This window comes from Delphinus delphis, chromosome 13 (genome assembly GCF_949987515.2).
Source record: "Delphinus delphis chromosome 13, mDelDel1.2, whole genome shotgun sequence".
In the NCBI taxonomy this organism is placed as follows: Eukaryota; Metazoa; Chordata; class Mammalia; order Artiodactyla; family Delphinidae; genus Delphinus; species Delphinus delphis.
In genome coordinates, this window is record NC_082695.1 from 41,181,445 (window position 1) to 41,208,970 (window position 27,526).

General features: G+C 39.1%; 1 protein-coding gene across 2 annotated transcripts in view; it reads right to left on the reverse strand.

The window, feature by feature from the left end:
• The window catches only part of ZNF521 (zinc finger protein 521), a 283,124-nt gene that overhangs the window by 23,833 nt on the left and 231,765 nt on the right, over window positions 1–27,526 (reverse strand). For both annotated transcript variants that reach the window (XM_060029516.2, XM_060029515.2), the window contains exons 6-7: window positions 4,900–5,031; window positions 2,396–2,511 (exon numbers count right to left, since the gene is read on the reverse strand). In XM_060029516.2, the coding sequence (XP_059885499.1) occupies window positions 2,396–2,511; window positions 4,900–5,031 (248 nt within the window). The remainder of the gene's footprint in view (window positions 1–2,395; window positions 2,512–4,899; window positions 5,032–27,526) is intronic.

The window sequence follows — 27,526 nt, forward strand, 5'->3', positions numbered from 1 at the left end:
TTCAGATTATGAAAGAAGACTTATTTGGGCCCAGATCACAATTTGAATGAATGAGTCAGAAATGTTTTGAGAGATGTTTGACCTCGTAAGGTCTTAAAGACTCAGAAACAGTTTTGTGTTCGGTACTATGTCTTCTATACCAGCAGTTCCTAGTGTGGCTGGGGGACCTCCGGGGATCTCCTAGATCCTCTCAGGGAGTCTGTTAGGTCAAGACTAGTTTCACAATAACATTAAGACAATGTTTGCCCTTTATACTCTCATTACCTCATGAGTGTACAGTGGTATCTTCTAGGGGCTACTTGACATTGGAAGGTATAATTTCTCCAACAGCTAGTAGAATTGTTTATTTGTGTATTTTTGCGTTTAAAACATTTCTCAATTTTGATTTCTAATATGGAAGATATCAACAGATAGTAACCCACATAGATCAAAGCCCTTTGTGGTCTTCAATAATTTGTGTCAAAGCATCCTGAGATCAAAGAGGTGGAGAACCCCTGGTCTATCCAGTAATGGAAAGAGAGAATACTGTACATTCCATGAAACCCTAAAATACGCCATAAAAGAAACCTGGAGTCCTGAAGGATGTGCTTAATTGCTTAGTTTTGTCTGCTCGCCAATGGGCCACAGGCCACCACTGCTGGAGTGTGGCGTTCTTTTAATGAAAGACATTCAAGTGACCAGCAGGTCAGTAGCATTAGAACCTACTAATATAGTACAAAAGTGGATTTGTTGCAAACTTTTTTCCAGGAACGTTAGATAAGAAGCCAGTCACTACAGAATCTGTACAACTCTGATTTTAAGCTACTATGAATTCCGCTAATACTAATTAACAGCATCATTTAGGTGTACTAGCCATATCCTTTACAATCTCACAAACTCAAAGGACTTATCCTTCCATACCTATTGCAATAAGAATATACTATATTTTCCAATAGAAATTTAGGTTACTTTCACGAAGTATACTTTTAAATAATAGTCTAACTTGGTCTGTCTTCTATATTCAATTCACAAACAGATGTGACAGAGTAGAATTCTTTTTTGAAGTGATGAAAAGTAATAGAGCAACTTTAACACTGGTGCATTGACACATTATAACACTTAAATAGCATCACCCATTCTTTCATATATATTTTATCTGACATCCTTATTTGCTATTTGTTCACTGGTAGGATGAAAGCTGAGATGATAAACTGTAAATTCCTTATTTTCATACAAAATTCACATAAATATGGCTTCCTCAGAGCCCAAGGAGGTCCAAAGCTGCCCCAGGGTCCACAGCGTGGGATGGGAGATGAAGGAGTGGGTGGGGCTTTGGGTCCCTTAGTCCTGCCTCAACCACATCAATCACATCAGACCCTCTTCTGGTTGTTTAGGGAATTCGGTACCAAAGGAAAAAGAAAATCATCCCCACCCTATTTTAGTCTAAATAACTTTACTGATAATAATAATGCTGACAATAATGAAATAACTTTGAATTCTAATCCATTCTCCTCCAAGGGCACCAACAAGATTTAACAAAGGCATGTTACTCTTATATCATTCCATCTGAAAAATGAAGGTATTTATTAGACCCATTTTTCAGATGAAGTAAGAGGGGGAAAAATAGACTTATCTTCTTTTCACAATAAGGGACATTTCTGGGTTAGGATCCAGGTCTCTGACCGACACCAGTCCATTGCTAAGAATAATCAAACTGACCAAACATTTCTATAATATTTTAGAGTTTATACCCTACATTCAGACCTGTTATTTCATTTTTACCTAACAACAGCCCTGTGAGTGTTACACCTGTCTATTATTTCTTCACACCCGAGGTTCTGAAGCATTTTGGACCAGTGCAAGGTCACACATCTAGCAAGTGGGACATTCAAGGCTAAAAAGTCTTTGGGTGCCAAATTTGCAACTATAAGGCTGTCACTAAGTAATAATTATTCTGTCACGTAGAAGAAACAGTGGATAAGAGTATAGCTTCTTTCTTCTCTTCCCTTCTCCCTTCCAATTTTAAGCCCCTCAGGACAACAATGACCTGGACATCCATCCAGCTTGTAGCCCAGTGGGAACAGAACATGAATAAAACAGAGTTTGGGAGAATGGGCCCTGACAAGTGAGGTGAACGATCCTACAGTCCAGTAAACCTGACCCCTAAGTCTATCACACTGGGTCAGAAGATCCAATTATAGGCCTGTTCTAGTTCTTTTTATGATTGACAGCAGCCAGGGGCAAAATGACTTTGGTGTCTGTTAATCCGGCCTCTAATTTTCCCTTTGCCCCAGTACACACAAAGCATCATGGTGGCCCAGGGTGAGTGATACCGCGAATCCAGATTTAAAACGCCCTTGTTTCCTATAAGAAGAGCAACTGAGTTCAATGCCAGCCCTCCTCATGGGGATATTACCTGCAGCTCTGTTTGGAAGAAAAACTTCTGTGGACATTGTGTGCAGTCATAGATCTTGTCTTCTTGTCCATGGGCAGAGAAAATATGCTGCTGCAACTTGTTTGCTTGAACAAACACTGCAATGATAAAAGAAGAGTGAACTTGGGGTTATTTTCATTCCGAAATGCCCTCCGTCCATGACTCCCTGTGAGCAGCTGCAGACGGGGCAGCATGAATGGCATACCTTCTGGGGGTGACCACTGCCAGGGGCATGGGGGAGGGAGTCACACGTGCTCATGCTTGGGTCTCTGGCTTTTGTTAAGATGCACTCTACCGGGCACCTAACTGAACCCAAACAGCTCCAAAGTAAAGGTTTATCGAGGCCCTGCCCCCCATAAATCTTTTAAAATGAAACTTGTCAAATGCACAGCACTGTCTGAACAGAAATGATTCTTATTTCTCAGCAACCCATAGGTTAAGAAATCATAGATGCCAAAACCCTGTTTACTGTATTTGCCTAAAGTCACAGCTACCGAACAGTTCTCTATTTAAATGTGTTAATGCTAAAAATTATATCCCACAGCTACTCTGGGGCACTGTCTATAAATGTGTAACAGAACGGCAGGTAAAGTCTCTTTGGATACTTTAAGATCAACTCAGCCTATACACTGAATGCAAGGGTTTCAATAATATAAACATGTTCAATTTTAATGACTACAAAACAAGGCCCTAAGACTGTGTAACAGTTTACCTAGGAGACATACTATTAATAATTAAATTGTATATGCCAGAGGCAGTGTTTGGGTTGGCAGAACTGACTTCTGATGGATGCCTGGTGCACTGTGACCTAAAAAAGTTTGCATCTACAATATTAATCTGTATAGGCAGGGAAAGGATTTATTAAAGATGCTGGCATTTGACTTTGACTCTAATCATTAAAATTATTCTAATTGCCAGCCTGCCTAAAATATTAGAATATTGTTCTTGTGAGTCATACATTTTAATCATATTTCTCATTACCTTAAAAAACTGCTCAGATTTCTTCTCCCCCCCAACACGCTTTATATTGGAAGGTTGTTTTTTTTTAAATTGCTTTTTCTAAAATTACTTCAAGATACACTAAAACACTTCAGGTCTGTCAGCACAGGAAAGGCAGACCGTTCATGATTAATGCATTTTTGTCTCTTACCTACATCAACCAAAAGAAATGGGGTTTTTATACTGATCTGCAACAAATCTCTATCTAACTTCGCACATTTTACGAGGCTCCTGGCCACAACATGAAAGGGCTGTTTTATTAGGGGTCTTAATCATGAGGAGATCTATGACCCAGTCCTCCTTATGAAAACTTACTAGGAGCTTTTATAAAGAACCCAGACTCCTGACTCATTGTATTAAGACAAATACTACATTACGGTGAAAACATAATATATATATTTTAAATACAAATTTGGAGGAATCAAAAAATAGTTCCAAAATAAGGAGCGGCTGATGGAATTATTGAATGAAGACGCCTCACAGGCAAATGGTAAGGCAGAACCATCAGCATAGTCTGGTACTACTTGTGCTAACTGTGTAGGAACATGGCCTCTCTCTTTTTATTTTATTACAGGACAGAAATCTACAGGCTGAATGCAGTGAAGGTTAATACCAATGCTTTGGAATTTTACACCGCAAACCAGGAAGTCACTTTTGAGAGGAGATGTTTTTGTTTTGTTTTGCCTTTTCTGACAAATAAGAAGGAAACACAGCCTTGAGGGGTTTGACCAATGAGCCCAAGACACAGGCAAAATTATCACAAAGGATTTTCCAAAATAACTCTGTCATTGTCGCGGGAGCAGCAGAAACGTGTGTGATCATATTTCAACCCCTATGGGCTTCAAATTATAGTTTCTGATTTGCAATTTTTCTTTTTGCTGCTGCTGCCGAAAACTATAATGCTACAACATCTCATAAAAGTTTCTTCTTAAAAGTGTAAACTTATATCAACTTCTGTTTTAAAAATCCAGTGACACAGGAAATAAAGGCCTCATCTAATGTGTTCATTTAATCTGTTTTCTAGTTCAAAGAATTGGGGGAGGGTTTTAATAACGCCTTTATATTTCATAGAGGGAATGTTATAAAATTCTCCACGTTTAAATAACAGACGTGTTGACAACACGGCTGTACTTCTTTTAGTCCCATGTCTTAGGATGAAAAAGCCACCTTTGCCTTGCTAACCTTTTAACACCGAGAGGAGAAAAGTGAATGAAACGTGGATGTCATTTTACAAATGGAAAAGTGCAAACTTCTGAGAGAACCTGAAATGCCATTTGTTCATCCTGACAGCTAACCTTCCTGACCGTCTGAGCCTCTAAAGTAGGTGGCAATCGATAATGCTAATCAGCAGAAATCAGACGTCTTCTTCCCAAATTGAACTGAAGTCAGATCTGTAAAAGGCCATAGCAGTGGGAAGTATGCCCTGGTAGGAGAGACAGGATGTGGCTGAGAAACTCTCCAGAGTTTTCCAGAAATAATCTTCCTACCTGTAAAGCAGACGGGACACTTGAAGGTACCGCCCATCCCTTCGAAGCTGTGCTCGATCAGGTGGCACTGGAGTTTGGCAGGCGAGTCGAAGGTCTGGCTGCAGAGTTTGCACTCATGGTTCAGTCCTTCATCTGTTAAGGAAAGTGCGTGAGCAGAGAAGTTGACGCCCATCGCATCTTTGACAGATAGTGAGTTAACTATAACTGCATACATTAAACTCTTTCCAGCCCCCAGTATAAATGTGTAGTAGTCTATATGGTGACTTCACATTATTTATGAATTTATATCCATTGGAAACATTTCTGGAATTTAAAATCGAACGATAACCACAAGGCAGGTTTTATCTTGGGGTAAAAATGCGTTTTATTAAGCTTTTAAAAGTAAAATTGGTGTGTCAATAACGAGGCATCTCCTTTTCTCTAACTAGCAAGATTTTATGGGCTGTGTATTTCCAAAGTCCTGAAATAAAGGAACCATTGAAAAATGAACAGCTTCTCCCAGGGCCTCTCATCTGGTTTATCTAGAAGGTTCTAGAGGTTCCTATTACTAACCATAAGGTTTTTAGTGGTTTTCCCATTGAAGACTTCCTTTCTCTACTTCCAAGATTTTCTGGCAATTTTGAAATATTATTAATGCTCATAGTGTTTTATAAATGCTCTTTTTTCTTGCTTGAAACTCCCAGTCCCCCATATCTTCTCAGTTCATTGCTCCCTTTATTTTGTAAGACAGTTTCGGTTTTACCCTCAGATCTAGACTCTGCCTGTCTTTCTCCAAAGGCACTTTCATGAGCTCCAGGCTCACTTTTGACTAGTCCTGGAGTTTTCTTTGATATCTCAGGAACAGGTAGAAAAATATTTTGATGTAATAACAATTGCTAGATAAAATGAAAAGTTTGTGTTATAGACAGAAAACATTATTTTTTATGTTGTTTTCCTCATTAAAATGTTTACGAAATTATACATTTTAGGATTATTCTAACTTGTTTGAATTTGCAGTCATAAGAAATGAAAACCCATAGCACTAGAACGAACAGCCTAACACTTCTTTGGTGCTCACTGTGTTCCAGACACCGTTGTTCTAAGTGCTTGCAGACATGAATTCATCGAATTTAACAACAACTACTATTATTCCCATTTTACAGATGAGGAAAGTGACGCCCAGAGAGTTGAACTGATTTTGCTCTGAGTCGTAGGAGCAACACTTGGTGGAACCAGAACTTAAACCTAGGCAGCCTGGCCTCAGGGTCCATGACCTTAGCAGACATGCTATGGCACACACCGGCTATTCCCAAGACTCTCATTAGGAAAAGCAAGGGCTAGGAGGCTTCAGCTTAACCTGAAATGTTAGCAAGTTATACTTTTATCTTCTCTTATTTGCAAAGATTAGAAATGCTACTAAGGACCATCTGTGTCAGATAGTCTAGGTCTAGGGAATGAAAGACATATTTACACTGTAGGGGTAACGAGTCTACACTCCAAAGTTATTTCCTTTTACTCAACACCACATGCATGCAGAAGTCCTTCACCAGTTGATATTACTGGCAACACAAAGGCCCAATTACAAAGTGAATTATTATTAGCTAACTAGGAGTAAAATCACTCTATTTGTATTCCTAATCTTTCTTCTCACGCAAGTATGAGTCTTTAGAAGCAGAGGATTGGAATTTGTAAAAAGAGAAGCAAAGCACTAATTAAGCCACCCAGTACTGTCTACATTTCACAGGAGATAAAAACCTACTCTGTATTTGGGTGGCACAGTAAATGCCTTGATTATAATTATGTAAGAAGGAGTTTAATTGTGCATACTGACATGACTAGGGGTTATACAAAAAGCTTTAGGGATTATATAAGATCAAAGGTTTTTCATCTGTTCCTTTCTCTCTCTCTCTTTTTTTTAATCCTAAAGGCACCAAAATTTTTCTAAATTTTGGATATTGAATAATATAAGAAACACTATTTATTGTAGGGAATTGGGTCAGTAAGTTAATTGTCAGAAATACTTGCCAAATTTAAATGTTTTCTATTTCCTCAGTGCTGTATACCTTTATTGTGATGGTAAGAAGCTTCCTAAGAGTTCTAATTTCATCTTTAAATTATGTGCTTTGCACAAGAACCAAGATGTGGTCTATGGGTGTGAGAAGCTATACACATATGTTCCAGAATTCTTAAACTTGCAACGTTTGTCAAGGAACGTATATAGGCCTGGTGGGTTTTCTTGGGGATGGTGACTGACTGTTACATGAACGTAACGTAAATTATGCACGTTAATGTGATCTTCAATGTGATGTCATCTTTCTTGACTATGAGTATTTTGTTTGGAAAAATAATAGAAGGGAAAATAAATAAGATATATTTGTATGAATATAAGGAAAATGTCCTCATAGATTTTTATTTATTTCCTATCCAAAGAACAGAGAAGTTCCATCACAAAATGTTAAATAATCAAAATTTAGTCCAGTGAATTCACAAAAAGGTGACACACGCTCATAAAGTATTTATGCATTATTAGTGCAGACCTCTTTCCCATGAATTCCGTGCTTTGTGAGGGCACCGATAGCAATGATAATAACAATAGCACCCAGCATTTTCAGAACTCTTTATAGTTTAAAAGCACATTGTAATGTTGAAAAAAACGTTGGACGTTCTATCTGCCTTTTATTTCTAAGTTACATAGAGGTCTTTTCCAACAAATAACTTGTCCTAGTTATTTGAGTAGGACAGAAAATATATCTGAATTATTACACAGCAAATGATAGATAAGCAAAAGCCAGGATGTTCCAACCTAGACAATGGACATACCCACCCATTTCTCTCACTGTTGTTAACTTCTCTGCTCATTTTCCCATGTTCACGCTTACTTATCACCAAAGGGTCAAATGATAATGAATGGGGGGGGGGACCCAAAACATGGTTACAGCTGGTTAATAGAATTTATTTTGTACTTTTAAAAATTGAAGTGGGGGGGGATAGAGAATAATGGCAAACTAATAAAACTTATTTATAATAAGAATTTCAAAAGTTTATACTTAGTCTCTGTTTAACTCAGCTATTATTCATTCTATATTTGCATTGTGTGGCAAAGGGCAGTGTCTTAATTTTCAAAGAATTTCGAAAACACCCTTAGTCCTGGGGGGTCAAGCTCAGTTAAGCTCTGTTTCCTTTAAAAACTGAGCTTCCCTCCTTCTTTCTTCCTATCTGCTAGGTCCTCAAGAACAGTACAGAGTAACCATGGTTTCCATTAAACGTCCATGTTCACGAGGTGCACTGTCAACACCTCCAGCTTCAGGTCAATTTAAGCCTTAGACTCAAGGACTTTACCCAGGAAGCCACAACTCTCACCTTGTTTCCTAAAGGTGCCAAAAGTTTAAAAAATTCCATCAAAGTAACCATTTCTGCTCTCTGGAAAGGTAGCAACTGACAGTAATTGGATAATAATACAGTCTGACTCATTTATTAAAAAGAGATTCTGAGTCAACTGATTTAACAACCATTACAATATTCCATTAAGAATATAATAGGCTAGTGCAGCCCTATTTTTTATTAAGAGTTATAGGTGGCATCTATGGAAGAAACTTATAGATTTTTCTTCCTTTTTTTTGCTTATCTATCTTCTTCAGATTTTCTACAATAAGCATAATTTACCTTTATAGGTTACTTTGAAAATTAAAGAATAAAAAAACACTGTCTTTTCTATACCCTATTAATAGAGATCGATTACAACACTGAAATTTTGAATGCCAAAAGTTAGACAGAAAATGAGCAATATTATGAAGTACAGAAAAACTCCAATTCTGAACATTAGACTGAAAAGTATTCTAGCCAAATACATGTGAAAGCAGAAACTAGCACATGGAAAGAGAGAGAGAAACATCACAGTGTGTATTAACCCACTGAATGAGAAGAATATGGAGCTTTCAATATAAACCCATACCTTTCCAGAACAAACAGAAAACCCCTCTCTCTTGTATCCTGGTGCAGGGGACCATGCATGCCGCCAGCACTGTGGGTCCAATGTCAGGAAAGGCAAGAGTGAAGCTCTTACCACTGAGAATGTGTTGGCAGCCAGCAACTTCCTGTCCTGGTCAATCACTTTAAAGCATGACCAGAGATGGTTTGGGTATAAATGAGAACACTTCAAAGCATGACTAAAGATGGTATGGGTATAAGTGAGAAATAATGTCATATGTATATAAATTTCAGCTAAAATAATTATTTCCATTTGTTAATCTTCATTTAAGTGTGAACATAAATGTAAACAGGAATCAAGTCTACATAGAAGAGACTGATGCTAATGTAAATATTTACTCTAATATTAAATGTTGCAAAGGAAAGAATCTGAATGCATAATTGCAATACAACCTTATGGCCTTAGAAGGGAATGTGATAATCATTTACTATAATCATGTGCTACAAGAACAAAATCTGTTTGTCTAAGGCCAGTTCAAAGGGGAATGATCATTTCTCTCTCTCCAATTTATAAAACCTGGATGAACACAACTATTAAGCAGTCAGTTTTGTAACAGAAAAGATAATAGTTACCATTCGGGTGCTCAAGTGCAACCCACGTTATAAGCTCCAACACGGCAACTGTTAGCTGAACACAAGACACTGACATTTCAATATAAGCTTTAAACAAGAGAAACCCTTCAAGCAGCCTCTAGACTCTGTGTCTCATGTTTATACTCCTTTTCCTTCAGTAAAAACAAAAATCTAGAGCAGCTACAAGCAAATGTTCAGTGGTTGACTTACATGTAGCTGTTATCCAAGGAATCACTGGGGGACTCCTAATATCATCTGATCAACACTGCAGCCATTACTAAGGACCAATTTGTAACGGTTTCTAAGTAGAACTCCTTCTCTTACTTACCCTCGAGACTGGACAGAAGGGTCCTCCAGCCTCTTCCACTGCATAAATCTATAGGCTAAAGTCCAAAGCTAGAAACCCCTCCTGGTGCATCACCACGTGGCAGGGGCCATACTTAAAAGCTCTGAACTGAGTGAGAGTAAACTCTGCCCTCAGAATCCAAACAGAGGAATCAAACGCCCTGCAGTTGCAATTTTTCCAGTTTGAATGTGTGTACCACTGTATCCTTATATATATTTTTAAATCCAAGAAAACTATGCCCTAAACCAATTCCCAACCCCCAACCCTTTACTTTGCTTCTCCTCTTCCCTGAGTTAATTTCCAAGCACACATTTATAAGCTAGGGGTCTGAGGAGTAACAAAGAAAAGCCGTACATGACAAAACTCACCCCTTGGCTACGCTGGCTCACCCTAGAAACCAGGAGTAGAAGAATAGGCAGACTGTACTGCAATTTACCATGCACACAGTCATCACATCTTTCTAGGCTGTGCTCAGGCCACTGTAATTTGTTGTGTTATATACAGCACATATTTCACAACTGTAACACAAACACACTGAAGTGCTAATTTGGCAATGGGGAATATTACTCAGCCCTCGAAGTCGGCCACTAGATTAGTCATTAAGCCCCCAAAGTAAGGGAGCATTTGAAAATACTGAATATTGTGTGAACCTTTTCCTCACACTAGTTAAAAAGTTTTGCCCTGGGCTTCCCTGGTGGCGCAGTGGTTGGGGGTCCGCCTGCCGATGCAGGGGACACGGGTTCGTGCCCCGGTCTGGGAAGATCCCACATGCCGTGGAGCGGCTGGGCCCGTGAGCCATGGCCGCTGAGCCTGTGCGTCCGGAGCCTGTGCTCCGCAATGGGAGAGGCCACAACAGTGAGAGGCCCGTGTACCGCAAAAAAAATAAAAACAAAAAGTTCTGCCCTATCCTTCTGAACAATTCAACATAAAAATGAATGTTGCCTGAAGACTGTCACAGCACTTTCTTGGATTTTTCTCAATGGCAATATGAGAATGTCTGGCACTGTCAGTATTTCCATGCCACATAAGAGAGAAGTAAGAGATATAAGCATAAGACTCCCAATAAGACAGGAAGGGCACTGGGAATCCCAAGAGTAAATGAGGATTGGGTACCTTAGCTTTGTCTGTCCGTACACAAAATGTCTAACCCTTAGGTATGCCAAGAAAAGCAAAATGATAAACCTCCCCTATGCTTCGGCCAGAATCTTATTTCAAGGAGGCCTACAAGGTGCAGGTCTGCACTGAACCCAGTTACTACCTGCTTTTGGCCAGGGGTCTAAAGACAATGATGTTTTTGCACTTTATAAGCAGAACCACTGATCCTGACACTGTTATTTCCTGTCTTGAACTTCTCATTATCAGCAGGGCTGGAGCAGGAAATGATTCAACTGGGGTAGGCTGCATTGTACCCAGCAGATTTTAAAGAGCCCAGGGGCTGCCTAGAGCCCCATAAACATCAGCAGCTTGGAAACTAGCAGGCGGTCCAGGTGGGTTGGGATGGGAGAGGCAGGCAGTGGGATTTTAGATGCTCTGAGATGCAATATTGTCCAATTCCTTGGCTATTATTATCAGTTGTGTTAGCAGTTGGGTAGCAGTTATTAGAATATTCTCACATAGGAGAAAACATTGGAAAGCTGTTCAAACAATAAACAATAAAACAAACAACCCACTGAAAAGGTGGCTTTCCTCCACCTGTAGGGACTCCGCAGCGATACTTTGGCTCAAGTTCGGAATCAGGGCTAAGGATGCAGACTGAACCTGACCAGTACGTAGGCACCTCCAGGTCTGCATCCTTCTCTTCACTTTTCTCATCTAAACATGGACCCATAGCTGAAGTCTCAGAGTGTGTATTATACAGTGCTGGCAAGTAGCTTTAAAGGCAAACATCTGGGGTTCAAATATTTTTATTAAAACAAACAAATAGGGCTTCCCTGGTGGCACAGTGGTTGAGAGTCCGCCTGACGATGCAGGGGACACGGGTTCGTGCCCCGGTCCGGGAAGATCCCACATGCCGCGGGGCGGCTGGGCCCGTGAGCCATGGCCGCTGAGCCTGCGTGTCCGGAGCCTGTGCTCCGCAACGGGAGAGGTCACAGCGGTGAGAGGCCCGCATACCGCAAAAAAACCCCCAAAACAAACAAACAAATAAACATCAGTTTTTGGTAAGGCACTGCTAAAATCACTTTGAGCTCCTCTCACCCCATTCCCCAAGAAAAAACATTCTTAACCAAGAAAAGAATGAAGTAGTACATGTTTCTTAGTAAAAATGTTGTTAACTCTGAAGAAGCAAGAGTGGGGATGGGGTGGGAGTGAGGATGGAGACCAACTAAGCCTGAAATACAATCTCTAGTTCTGTTTAGAAGTTAGGGTTGCTTTAAAAAAAACAGCTCCTTGTATAAATCTTTGATTTCACTATATGCAATTGTGTTCCACGGAAAGAGGTCCAGTTTATTTGAACAGTCCATTTCCTCCTTATCTATGTTCACTTGAATTAATGAAAGCAACCCTTTCTCTTCTACAAAGTTTTTGCCACCTGCTCTTTAGTGCTGCTCTGTTCTCTGCCTTGACAGAAAGTTTGTGGGTGCACAAGACAGTATACAAATATTCAGTTCCACTTCACATAATAATTAGACATACAATATGATTGGAAACAGCATGCTCCCAATTTCACAATTCAGTAATACATTTCAGCTCTTGCCTCACCTGTTAGAGAGAGGCAGGGGCCAGCCCCAGACATCTTCATACCAAGAGAGTGCCAAGAACTAAATTTGGGGTTGCTCAACAATTCATGCTACAAGGCCCATTCCAGGAGGGCAAGGACATTTGCCTGTTTTGTGTATTGATGTTTGCCAAGTACCTACAACAGTACATGGCTCAAAGTTGAGACTCAATAAATACTGAATCTATGGGAAATATATACTTAGCTGGTCCTACATCTAATTTCACCAGAACAAACTGCCAAGACTAACACCAGAACAATGTTTATTATTTATCAATTGAGTTTTAAAACTTTGTTCCATTCCCTTGTACACTAAAGCCCATGCATGTGACAAATGTGGACCAGCAAAATTTACCTTATGCTACTTGCCTTCATTATTTTTTGAAATAAGATTAAAATGTTCTGGCAAATGAAGTATTAACCAAATAACTATCTTATTTGCCAACTTATCTCTGGCAGGAAACTGATGAGTCAAACTTATCCATTATTTCAAGAGAAAAAATGTTATTATGCATTTTATTTCTGAGATACCAAAAAAAGAGAACCATATGAAAGAAGGGATAATTACCTTTTATTTGTCTCAAGTCACAGAGAGGACTCTATAGCATACATCCATGATGTGCAGTTCATGTTTTAAGCAACTTTTAATAGTTACGCATTCTTATATTACAAAGCTCTATTCTTTTTCACTAAATCAGATGTATGCATTTATTACCCTCTTGGCTTGAAATTTCTTTTATTTGATATTAAATACCTGTTAATGCCCTCACATCTGGGACTTTCGGCACTAGCGGAAGTACAGGTATATTTACCTTCAAGTGCTGTACCAAAAAATCACAGAAACTGGTAAAATTGAAAGAGTTCATGCAGGATAGACTGAACGTAACCTGCTTTAAAGTTCAATCTATTGGGAAAACATCCTGGAGAACTGAGATGGTGCAAGCATTAATATGAATTCCACACAGCAGTAGCCCAGCAACTCCAGCCCTACCCTGGACACAGCTCTCATCAGGTGTGTTTCCGTGTTCCTGTGCTGAGTTGATGGCAAGGGTCAGGGCCTTTTCTTTCTTTCTTTCTTTCTTTTTTTAAAAATCTCCTTCTTGGCATAAAGCCACTAGTTATCTGAAGGAGAAAGTCAACACCGAAAATCAGTCTATTCTTGCTAAAGGCATAGGTTGCTATTGCTGATGATTTGAAAACAAAACAAACAGAACCCCCCAAATCAAACAAAAGAAATGGAATGAGGTTTACCAGCTTCGGTAGGTATTACGGATTCCAACAACCGTGGGGTTTTTAGTGCCTACAGGTTTAAGACAAGAAACTAGCCAGACATTTCCAAAGAAAATTATCTTTCTAAGAAACTTATATTTTTGATGACTTTTTTCATCAAAAATATAAGATGACATCTTTTCCCCTAAACCGTGGTGTTTAGAATCAGGATTCAACACCACAACATAGGTCAAACCTGCAATGGAGCATGAGGGTGTAAAGGGGGCCAGAAGCTCTCAGATTTCCAAGGGACCTTATCCAGGCCCTTTCACTTTGTCTGTAGCGATACTAAGAAAGTCCTAAGCAGCAGTGCAAAAATCACAATACTGCAAGTTATTTGCAAGTGACTCACATTGTTATTGTTCTGTTGGTGTGACCTTAGAAACTTGGCCTTGAAGCATAAAAAAAAAAAAGGTAATGGCGCAATAAATGCAGTAAGATTTCTAAAAACAGTTTATCGGAACTGTGCTGTGAAACTTGAATTCTTCTAATCAGGCCATGCCACCCCTTAGAGAAATTTTCCTGTGCATTATTAAAGTGATATACTGCAGTACCAGTTAGAGCTCCATAACCTTTAAATTGCCGGATTGTAATTAAGGCCACTAGTTTTATTTAGGAAGGTTCAAGGAGGCTCAATTTAAGTTGGCTTAACTAGTGTGAATTTAATGTCATGCTTCCAGGAGGCAGAGAGCTCTCTGGCCTGGCCGTTCTGTGGCGCATGCAGCTGCGGGGTCATGAATTCTAAATTAAGCCCGGCTTTAAAGAACCTACAGATATCGGAAGTAGCTGGGTGTGTGAAAGTACACATCCCCAGGTTTGCATATGTACGTCATACACTCATTCACTACACTGGCAGCTGCCTGATGTGGGAATCTCAATACATCTGATTATTTATAGCGTGAATAGAAGGGGGTTAAATTTACTCTTAAAGGCATAATGGCCACTTTCATTGAAAGGTGAGGCCTAAGGCAATGTCCAATCTGCATTAATGATTTAAAAGAAGATACTTTTTTAAATTTTAAAATATTAATTAACCTGGAATTTATGTTATTGTAGACTATCAGAGGATGGCTCTCTAAGTGGATTTTCTTTTCAAATTTCAAATACCTAAAAAAAGTGTATATATATATATATATATATATATATATATTAAATCAACCATATGTCAATAAAAAACTCTCAAATGATAAATAAAATAAAATGTGCATATAACAAAGTTGTAAAGGCAGGAATGTTATTTGCATTATAAAAGAAATTCTAAGACGGAAAATGTACAGTTGGGTACATGAGGAGAAAATAGAGCGAACTATTTGGACAGGCCACTAAATGGAGTGCTGAAAATTATCTATAAACTTCACTGAAAGGGCAGCAAATCAAGGACTGAAAACAAAAGATAAGAGAAAATGAAGGTCCTCAATGCAGAGACTAGCAGAGCCATAGGGTAGCAGCAGAAAGAAAACACTTAAGGATTTGACCCGTGTTCAAAATTCTACTGGATGTGAGCTCGAAAACATTCATCTCTGGATGGAATGCTGGCAATTTTCTGTAGCTCCAACGGCAATAATGATAAATGAATTTCCTTACAGCCAAGTGGCTCAAGAAGCCAACTACGCTACCACTATATAATTAATAACAATAAGCAATGAAAGAGAACAGTGGGTTACAACTATAAGGTGTCAAAATATATTTAAAAAACTGCAACAACACACTCAAATGAAAAATAAACGTACAGGGTGTGAATCTAGGTACAGTTTCTTCTTCCACACTCTGTTTTAGATAAAGCTTTTTATGCCTGAAGGAAAATAGAGGATGACATAAAACTACTGTAAGGTGATTAACATCCCTCCAAAAGCACATAACACTCCCAATGCTCAAAGAAATCTGAAAAGTGATATGGAAACATGATTGTGAAGGCACGAGAGAGCTGGCTGACCACGATTTGCCATTATTCTTTTACTAAGAAATATTCTAATAAATACCTCCCTCTCCAAACTGTATTTGTTGGCTCAAACATTTTCAAAGATACCAGAACATTGTGTTTTTCTTTCATGTAAAATCGAGAAGCAATAAACTAGGAATGTGTAGGTAAAAGGACAGGGTGAATGTCTATATTGATATTTGGCTAAATGCTGGAATGTTTGATAAAGGTTAGAAGGGGCTTTGGAGACAATCTCATTAACTATGGACTTGTTGAAAAGATGAGAAAATTGAGACTAGAGATATTAACTGACACGTCCACCCTGGCAAAGCGTTTTGGCCACGGCCAACCAGAATCCAGAGTTCCTGAATCTAGTACTACACTGTCCCACCAAACTCTCATTTTAAAAAGTTTCCTCCCTCTTAACTACAACAACTTAAGTCATCAATTATGCAAAGCAAAAGTTATTGTCTCTTCAGATCTCTTACTGATGTACAAAGAATTATTTATATTTCCATGCCATCAGGTCACTCCTTTGCTCCCTGACAAGACAAAGCCTGAATTTATTCCAATCCACATCACCCGCTATTTCCTAATCAACTAAGTACATACTATTAAGGTCTGTTGCCCTTGTAAAAGTGCTCCTCTCCCTTCTGGAAAGCAGAGCCTTAGCTGACATGCAGTGCCTGTCGGTAACGGAAAATTAAATTCCCCGTATCTCATGATTCTGCAGAAGTGCTAGGAACACCATCCTTGGTAAAGCACATTGGGCTGAGCTGTCAATCTGAAGGGAACACCCATGATTATACAACTTACGGCATAGAAGGCATTCATGGCTGAATGCTGATGCTTTCTCCCAAAGGCAATTACCCACTGATTTGGTTAAACTGTCACCTGAAACCCTGTGGTGACTGGGCTAGAGGCTCTCCTGTATGGTATTATCATTATTCAGAAACAAAGACTGATTCCTTAATTCTATTATACCTGTAGCTAATTATACTTCTTCAAGTGCCTGAATCATTCCCTGATATGGTACTAAATGGAGTATTTGGGAAGAAACTGGGACTCCATGCATATCCTAAGTGTGTGGCTTACTAAAAAGGCAATGCCATGCTTATGTATGGAAAATAATAGCTCACGATGTTCCTTGCCTACATTTCTCTCTTGGGCATCATTCTGGATACACCGGCACATCTAGACACTATAAGCTGAAGCCAGGATGTTACTGTCATACCAATGAGTTATACTCATTCCTAGTTCCTTCTGTCTGTTTCCTGTCAGTCAAGAGTAACATAAGTGAGAGAGTTACTCTCTATTGAGATGGGAAAAAAGAAGGAAGAGAGGGAAGGGGAGGGGGAGGGGGAGAGGAAGGAAGGAAGGAAGGTTGAAAGATTCATGTTGTAACAAAGATTTCTGCGTTATTCTCCTTAGCTTGGAAGTACAGTGAAGAAACAGATATTCCTGTATGTTTTGTTAGGTCACAAACCAAAGCTAAAGACTATGAAACGGGTCTAACAGAAACCATGAATTAGTTAATAAGTGTATCTGTTAGATAAAGAGTGAGACATAAGAGTCCTTGTGAAGATGGCAGAGTAGAAGGACGTACGCTCACTCCCTCTTGCGAGAGCACCAGAATCACAACTAACTGCTGAACAATCGACAGGAAGACACTGGAACTCACCAAAAAGATACCCCACATCCAAAGACAAAGGAGAAGCCACAATGAGACGGTAGGGGGGGGCACAATCACAATAAACTCAAATCCCATAACCACTGGGTGGGTGACTCACAAACTGGAGAACACTTATACCACAGAAGTCCACCCACTGGAGTGAAGGTTCTGAGCCGCACGTCAAGCTTCCCAACCTGGGGGTCTGGAAACAGGAGGAGGAATTCCCAGAGAATCAGACATTGAAGGTTCACAGGATTTGATTGCAGGACTTTGACAGGACTGGGGGAACCAGAGACGCCACTCTTGGAGGGCACACACAAAGCGGTGTGCACATCAGGACCCAGGGGGAAGGAGTAGGGAGCCCATAGGAGACTGAACCAGACCTACTGCTAGTGTTGGAGGGTCTCCTGCAGAGGTGGGGGTGGCTGTGGCTCACTGCGGGGACAAGGACACTGGCAACAGAAGTTCTGAGAAGTACTCCTTGGTGTGAGCCCTCCCAGAGTCTGCCATTAGCCCCACCAAAGAGCCTGTAGCCTCCAGTGCTGGGTTGCCTCAGGCCAAACAACCAGCAGGGAGGGAACTCAGCCCAACCCATCAGCAGACAAGTAGATTAAAGTTTTACTGAGCTCTTCCCACCAGAGCAACACCCAGTTCTACCCATCACCAGTCCCACCCATCAGGAAGATTGCACAAGCCTCTTAGATAGCCTCATCCACCAGAGGGCAGACAGCAGAAGCAAGAAGAACTACAATCCTGCACTCTGTGGAATGAAAACCACATTCAAAGAAAGATAGACAAAATGAAAAGGCAGAGGGCTATGTACCAGATGAAGGAACAAGATAAAGCCCCAGAAAAACAACTAAATCAAGTGGAGATAGGCAACCTTCCAGAAAAAGAATTCAGAATAATGATAGTGAAGAGGATCCAGGACCTCAGAAAAAGAATGGAGGCAAAGATCGAGAAGATGCAAGAAATGTTTAACAAAGACCTAGAAGAATTAAAGAACAAACAAACAGAGATGAACAATACAATGACTTAAATGAAAACTACACTAGAAGGAATCAATAGCAGAATAACTGAAGCAGAAGAATAGATAAGTGATGTGGATGACAGAATGGTGGAATTCACTGCCGCAGAACAGAATAATGAAAAAAGAATGAAAAGAAATGAAGACAGCCTAAGAGACCTCCGGGACAACATTAACACTGTTAATGCAACATTTGTATTATAGGGGTCCCAGAAGAAAAAGAGAGAGAAAGGACCCGAGAAAATATCTGAAGAGATTATAGTCGAAAGCTTCCCTAACGTGGGAAGGGAAATAGGCACCCAAGTCAAGGAAGTGCAGAGAGTCCCAGGCAGGATAAACCCAAGGAGAAACACACCGTAATGCACAGTAATCAAATTGACAAAAATTAAAGACAAAGAAAAATTATTAAAAGAGCAAGGGAAAAATGACAAATGACATACAAGGGAACTCCCATAAAGGTAACAGCTGATTTGTCAGCAGAAACTCTACAAGCCAGAAGGGAGTGGCATGATATATTTAAAGTGATGAAAGGGAATAACCTACAGCCAAGATTACTCTACCCAGCAAGGATCTCATTCAGATTCAATGGAGAAATCAAAAGCTTTACAGACAAGCAAAAGCTAAAAGAATTCAGCACCACCAAACCAGATCTACAACAAATGCTAACTTCTCTAAGTGGGAAACACAAGAGAAGAAAAGGACCTACAAAAACAAACCCATAACAATTAAGAAAATGGTAATAGAAACATACATATTGATAATTACCTTAAATGTGAATGGATTAAATGCTCCAACCAAAAGACACAGGCTTGCTGAATGGACACAAAAACAAGACCCATCTATATACCGTCTACAAAAGACCCACTTCAGACCTAGGAACACATACAGACTGAAAGTGAGGGGATGGAAAAAGATTTTCCATGAAAATGGAAATCAAAGGAAGCTGGAGTAGCAATACTTGTATCAAATAAAATAGACTTTAAAATAAAGAATGTTATAGGAGACAAGGAAGGACACTACATAATGATCAAGGGATCAATCCGAGAAGAAGATATAACAATTATAACTATATATGCACCCAACATGCGAGCACCTCAAGACATAAGGTAAATGCTAACATCTATGAAAGAGGAAATCGACAGTAACACAATAATAGTCGGGGACTTTAACATCTCACCTACACCAATGGACAGATCATCCAGACAGAAAATTAATAAGAAAACACAAGCTTTAAATGACACAATAGATCAGATAGATTTATAGGACATTCCATCTGAAAACAGCAGATTACACTTTCTTCTCAAGTGCACACAGAACATTCTCCAGGATAGATCACATCGTGGGTCACAAATCAAGCCTTGGTAAATTTAACAAAACTGTAATCATTATCAAGTGTCTTTTCCGACCACAACACTATGAGACTAGAAATAAATTACAGGGAAAAAAACCATAAAAAACACAAACACATGGAGGCTAAACAATATGTTACTAAATAACCAAGAGATCACTGAAGTAATCAAAGAGGAAATCAAAAAATACCTAGAGACAAATCACAATGAAAACATGATGATCCAAAACCTATGAGATGCAGCAAAAGCAGTTCTAAGAGGGAAGTTTATAGCAATACAATCCTACCTCAAGAAACAAGAAAAATCTCAAATAAACAATCTAACCTTACACCTAAAGGAACTAGAGAAAGAAGAACAAACAAAACCCAAAGTTAGTAGATGGAAAGAAATCATAAAGATCAGAGCAGAAATAAATGAAACAGAAACAAAGAAAACAATAGCAAAGATCAATAAAACTAAAAGCTGGTTCTTTGAGAAGATAAAATTGATAAACCATTAGCCAGACTCATCAAGTAAAAGAGGGAGAGAACTCAAATCAATAAAATTAGAAATGAAAATGGAGAAGTTACAACAGACACCACAGAAATACAAAGCTTCCTAAGAGACTACCACGAGCAACTCTATGCCAAAAAAATGGACAAGCTGGAAGAACTGGACACATTCTTAGAAAGGTATAACTTCCAAGACTGAATCAGGAAGACATAGAAAATATGAACAGACCAATCACAAGTAATGAAATTGAAACTGTGATTAAAAATCTTCCAACAAACAAAAATCCAGGACCAGATGGCTTCACAGGTGAATTCTATCAAACATTTAGAGAAGAGCTAACACCCATCCTTCTCAAACTCTTCCAAAAAATTGCAGAGGAAGGAACACTCCCAAACTCATTCTATGAGGCCACCATCACCCTGATACCAAAACCAGACAAAGATACTACAAAAAAAGAAAACTACAGACCAATATCACTGATGAATACAGATGCAAAAATCCTCAACAAAATACAAGGAAACAGAATCCAACAACACATTAAAAGGATCATACACCATGATCAAGAGGGATGTATCCCTGGGATGTAAGGATTCTTCAATATATGCAAATCAATCAATGTGATACACCATATTAACAAACTGAAGAATAAAAACCATAGGATCATCTCAATAGATGCAGAAAAAGCTTTTGACAAAATTCAACACCCATTTATGATAAAAATTCTCCAGAAATTGGGCATAGAGGGAACCTACCTCAACATAATAAAGGCCATATACGACAAATTCACAACAAACATCATTCTCAATGGTGAAAAACTGAAAGCATTTCCTCTAAAATAAGGAGGAAGACAAGGATGTCCACTCTCACCACTATTATTCAACAGTTTTGGAAGTCCTAGCCATGACAATCACAGAAGTAAAAGAAATAAAAGGAATCCAAATTGGAAAAGAAGAAGTAAAACTGTCACTGTTTGCAGATGACATGATACTATACATAGAGAATCCTAAAGATGCCACCAGAAAACTACTAGAGCTAATCAATGAATTTGGTAAAGTTGCAGGATACAAAATTAATGCACAAAAATCTCTTGCATTCCTGTACACTAAACACGAAAGATCAGAAAGAGAAATTAAGGAAATAATCCCATTCACCATTGCAACAAAAAGAATAAAATACCTAGGAATAAACCTACTAAGGAGGTCAAAGACCTGTACTCAGAAAACTATAAGACAGTGATGAAAGAAATCAAAGATGACACAAACAGATGGAGAGATATACCATGTTCTTGGATTGGAAGAATCAATATTGTGAAAATGACTATATTACCCAAAGCAATCTACAGATTCAATGCAATCCCTATCAAATTACCAATGGCATTTTCTACAGAACTAGAACAAAAAAATCTTAAAATTTGTATGGAGACACTAAAGACCCCAAATAGCCAAAGCAATCTTGATGGGAAAAAAACGGAACTGGAGGAATCAGACTCCCTGACTTCAGACTATACTACAGAGCTACCCACGCACCTATGGTCAACTAATCTATGACAAAGGAGGCAAGGAAATACAATGGAGAAAAGACAGTCTCTTCAATAAGTGGTGCTGGGACAACTGGACAGCTACATGTAAAAGAATGAAATTAGAACATTCCCTAACACCATAAACAAAAATAAACTCAAAATGGATTAAAGACCTAAATGTAAGACTGCACACTATAAAACTCTTAGAGGAAAACATAGGCAGAACACTCTTTGACATAAATCACAGCAAGATCTTTTTTGATCCACCTCCTAGAGAAATGGACATAAAAACAAAAATAAACAAATGGGACCTAATGAAACCTTAAAAGCTTTTGCACAGCAAAGCAAACTATAAACAAGATGAAAAGACAACCCTCAGAATGGGAGAAAATATTTGCAAACGAATCAACAGACAAAGGATTAATCTCCGAAATATGTAAACAGCTCATGCAGCTCAATATTAAAAAAACAAACAACCCATTCCAAAAATGGGCAGAAGACCTAAATAGACATTTCTCCAAAGAAGACATACAGATGGCTAAGAGGAACATGAAAAGCTGCTCAACATCACTAATTATTAGAGAAATGCAAATCAAAACTACATTGAGGTATCACCTCACACCAGTTAGAATGGGCATCATCAGAACACCTACAAACAACAAATGCTGGAGAGGGTGTGGAGAAAAGGGAACCCTCTTGCACTGTTGGTGGGAATGTAAATTGATACAGCCACTATGGAGAACAGTATGGATGTTCTTTTAAAAACTAAAAATAGAATTACCATATGACCCTGCAATCCCACTACTGGTCATGTACCCAGAGAAAACCATAATTCAAAAAGACACATGCACCCCAATGTTCATTGCAGCTCTATATACAATAGCCAGGTCATGGAAGCGACCAAAATGCCCATCGACAGACAAATGGATAAAGAAGTTGTGGTACATATATATATAATGGAATATTACTCAGCCATTAAAAGGGATGAAATTGGGTCATTTGTAGAGACGTGGATGGACCTAGAGACTGTCATATAGAGTGAAGTAAGTCGGAAAGAGAAAAACAAATATCGCATATTAACACATATATGTGGAATCTAGAGAAATGGTACAGATGAACTGGTTTACAAGGCAGAAATAGAGACACAGATGTAGAGAACAAACGTATGGACACCAAGGGGGGAAAGTGACGGGTGGGGGGGTAATGAATTGGGAGATTGGGATTGACATGTATACACTAATATGTATAAAATGGATAACTAATAAGACCCTGCTGTATAAAAAAAAAATAAATTGAAATTTAAAAAATGAGACATAATTAAGGATAGCTCTTTCTCAGATAGCAATTCCTTACATTACCTTCTGCAAAGCTATTAAATATTTCTAAGACTATAATGCCAAATTATAAAGATGCTTTGGGCGCAATAAATTTTTAAGCCCCTATCTTTATGACAGTTTTTCTAAAACCTGAACCAGCTCATTCAAGATCCACTTAAAAAATTTAAATATTGTATACTCTGTCAATGTAAAGAAGGCTGATAATTTCCTAACAGAAAAAAAAATCTACTGAAAAAAAATTCACTAAAATATCTATCAATGGCTTTAAGCATTTTATATATTTAAAAGCTCTGCTTTGCCCCTCTGCACGATGTGATGCAATCAGCATAGAATTACAATGCTGTCTTAAACAATCTAAGTAGAAATCTGATACTCAAAACTATAAAATTTATATCTTTTCTGAAAGCAAATCATATTTAGCTCACTTATCAATTTCATTGTTAATAAAGGAAAATGTAAAATTCCAGGATAAAAGGTGACCTACGGTGATGTCTTGGCCTCCTACTCTTCCTTTGCTTCTGAAAAGCAGTAGCAATGTCTCTTCTTAAAGACAGAGATTAGCATGAGAGTTTTATATTTGACAATGTGGAGAAAAGTAAATACAGCGTATAATTTTGTAGGATAGTAACTGTTGGGTAAGATGGAGGTGAACAGTGTGATATGAACCGGCAATGAACAAAGTTCTCCTTTCTCTGAATATTGGAGGGAAGACATTTCAGAAATTAAAATGAGAGTGGGTAAATATAGATGAGCCTTGTATGAATGTGCAGAAAGGAATAAAGTGCCGTCACTATTTTTGCATATTTTCAACCAATCACAATAACTGACCATGGCATGGATACTTATATTTAGAGAAAAATGCTTAGTAACAAAATAAATTTTCTTCCCCAGAATGGGAAGAGAAGTTTCCTTAATTAAATATTGGCCCAGCTATTTCAAAGAATTAAAAATGAAATAAAACCTCAGAGAATTAGATGTAGCTAAGACTATCACATTACCCTTATGAGTGAGCACATGATCGATGAGGAAGCTATAGATTGGCATCTTGGCCAGACGAGTCCATTCTAAGCCTTTTTACTCTACCTAATGGCACCCACAATGCAAGCGGACACCCCCGCAAAAAGGAACAGCATGAGAAAGGAGAATGCAATAGAGTAACACACAGAGGTAGAATCTGTGCACCTCTTTAGATCTGTGCCTCTAGAATCTGGGCATCTCTCTTTTGAAATGAATATTAGAAAGTCTGTCTTAAAATGATAACAGCGGGGAAATTCCAAATCAAAGTAGTCACTGTGGCCTTAACTCACCCGATTAGGCCTACATATTACCTCATTTGCTGCAAAAGATCATACTTTGTGCTCAGGCCAACACGACTTTTAAGCACAAGAAGCTGAATGAAATGTCTATACAATTCAAACCCAGCTCCCCCTGCCCCCCACCATTTTTGTGTGTGTGTGTGTGTGTGTTTTTTTTGGAAAGCCCCATAAGAAGGAGATTCTTATCAATACTAAGACTATTACAGTGGTACATTTTCCTCTACCTGAGCATGATTATATATACAACTTATATTTACAGAGCATTTCACAATTTTCAAAATGTGTGGTTGTGGGTGTATATACTTCGATTCTCAGTTAATCTGCTCAATAACACGGATTGCTCCAGGTTAACTCAAATCCTAGGAAGAGTAAAACTCAAAGTCACGGGTAGTAACTGGTAGAACTGGGCTCAGATCTGGGTCTAGGCTCCAGGTTACAGGGAAGAAAATAATTACATTTCAACATGGAACCAAGTTTTTAGTTTAATCATCTATGATATTTATTTCACTGGGTCACTATGCTCAGGAAGAGGGGAGATGACCCAGCAGTTTGTGTTGATAATGTGTTTAGTTAAGGCAGTGATTCACAAAGGGAGGAAAAATCAGAAAAGTATACTTTCAGCATGGACCTTTCTGATTATCTTAATGGTTTATTTTAGTGCCCTTTGAAGGTTTAAGGCCAAACATAAAATGCTCTTTTTTTTAGGTTATTACTTTTTTTTTTTTTTTTGCGGTACGCGGTCCTCTCACTGTTGTGGCCTCTCCCGTTGAGGAGCACAGGCTCCGGACGCGCAGGCTCAGCGGCCATGGCTCTCGGGCCTAGCCGCTCAGCGGCATGTGGGATCTTCCCGGACCGGGCACAAACCGGTGTCCCCTGCATCGGCAGGCGGACTCTCAACCACTGCGCCACCAGGGAAGCCCATGGTTATTACTTTTTAATTTATCAAGATTGAATTCAAAACTTGGCATTCCAAAATCTGACTAATTCATGAAGAAATAACATACCTCAATTTTGCGGGTATGGGGAAGGAAACTGATATGATTCATTCTATTAACGAATCTATTTTTAAAAGCCAAAAATGTCATTATTTTCAAACTGTGTGAAGCAATGCAGAATCAGTTGTTTCCCAACAAACGGTACCAGTTACAAGGCTGTTTTCTCGTCTGCATGTGGGATTTTCACGTAGACTGTTAAATATAACTTACTGAGTTGATTTGGAAAATACCAAGAAAACCATGCACTGTACAGCTCAAATGATTAGAGTGAACAAAAACAAACAAACCCCAGAATTGTAAATAAAAAGTCAGATTTCCCTGTACTGCATTTGATTGCATTAATTGATGTTTAGAAAAAGTCTGTTGAAAATAAAGCCCAGCGGTAGCATTTTTCTTTCCTAAATCACAATAGCAGCACATTACAAACACTACCAAAAAGTCCCCTGGCACGTTTGTAAAGTTCCACTCTGGCAGTAAGATGTGTGTTCTCCATTTCCATCTCTACCCTCCCAAATATGTGTGAAAGCAGGTCACAAATGCAACGAAGCCTCCTTGCACGTGGTTTAAATATTTATTTCCAACAAAGACTCAGAACCTGAATGTCAGCCACTAAACTCTTATTAATTTGTAAAAAACCCCACAAAATCTTATTCTAAAACAGGGTTTGACCTCTGATAGCAGACAGACCTTTACTATCGAGTCTAGTTTTTGTAATCTGTCATGTTTCCACGATCCTGATAAGTGAGGCATGAACTTTGGGGGGCCTAGCATATTAGCTAACAATAGACCTCTACCAGAGGCTTCAATGGGCTTACACCATAGTGGGTAGGGCAGACAGTGTTTATAAAAGTCATCACAGACATCATCTGTAAAAAGCTTCTCTTCCCATGCACCATGAGGGAGTGATTTTAAAAACTCAGGCTTTAGGGCTTCCCTGGTGGCTCAGTGGTTGAGAGTCCACCTGCCGATGCAGGGGACACGGGTTCGTGCCCCGGTCTGGGAAGATCCCACATGCCGCGGAGCGGCTGGGCCCATGAGCCATGGCCGTTGAGCCTGCGCGTCCGGAGCCTGTGCTCCACAACGGGAGAGGCCACAACAGTGAGAGGCCCGCGTACCGCAAAAAAAAAAAAAAAAAAAAACCTCAGTCTTTGGCATCACTTGGTGGTGGCGGGTGGGATGCCCAACCTTGCCCCTAACAAGCTGTGTAGTCTCACCTACGTTACTTAATCTTGCCTCAGCCAAACTGTCTAGTGAATGGGGCTATCAGGTACCCACATCAGAGGGCTGAGAAGTGTGACTCAATGGAGATGTTCCACAGCAAGTGCCCAGCACAATGCCTGGCCTATGGTAAGTGCTCTGTAAGCATCGGTTATTTTTGTTAAGCATGAAACACACGTTTGCTCCATTTGTTGAAATACCTTATATCAAGGGGTTTTACTCTATAGAGTTCATTTATTGACTCTGTGCCTCTACATGCTCCCCCTCCTCTCCATACAAAGTGCTCTGTTAGCTGCCCCAAAGTAGTTTTGCTTCCCCAAACAATCCAACATGTAACCAAAGAGATCTTTTCCACACTATTCCTCTACCAGTGACATGCCTCTTGCCTAGTTTTCTTACTTCTGATCAGCCCCAAAATTTAAAAATAAAAGCAATTGTGTGTTCAGCCCTGTCCTCTGTATTTATTTCTATCTCAAAAGATAACAGTATTTTCCCGTCTTCCAGCAGGGCATCCTTACTGGCTACTGGTCAACTTCATTTTCTCTTGATGAGCAGGAAAATGATGGCCAGGTCCTGTGCTGTGCATTATACATCTAGCTGCTACCATTTCCCAGGTATGGACTTCTGCTGAGCCCTCCCTGGACATTTTTCTCTATTTTACATGTTTAAGTCTCAGGTAGAAGGAATGGGATAAAAAGAATGGACTTATTAAGTACTTTCGATGCTACTGCCCTCTGCTTGTGCCACAATGTCCCTACTAATCTGTGGGCAATCACAGTTTTCTTTCTTTAGAATGCTTCCTCATTGTAACCTCTAGAAATCAGAAGTCACGGTGTTTCAAAATATTCTCAGGACTAGTCTGATTTTAAAAATGAAATTAACAGTTGCTAGGGCAAAAATACGTTTCAAAAATC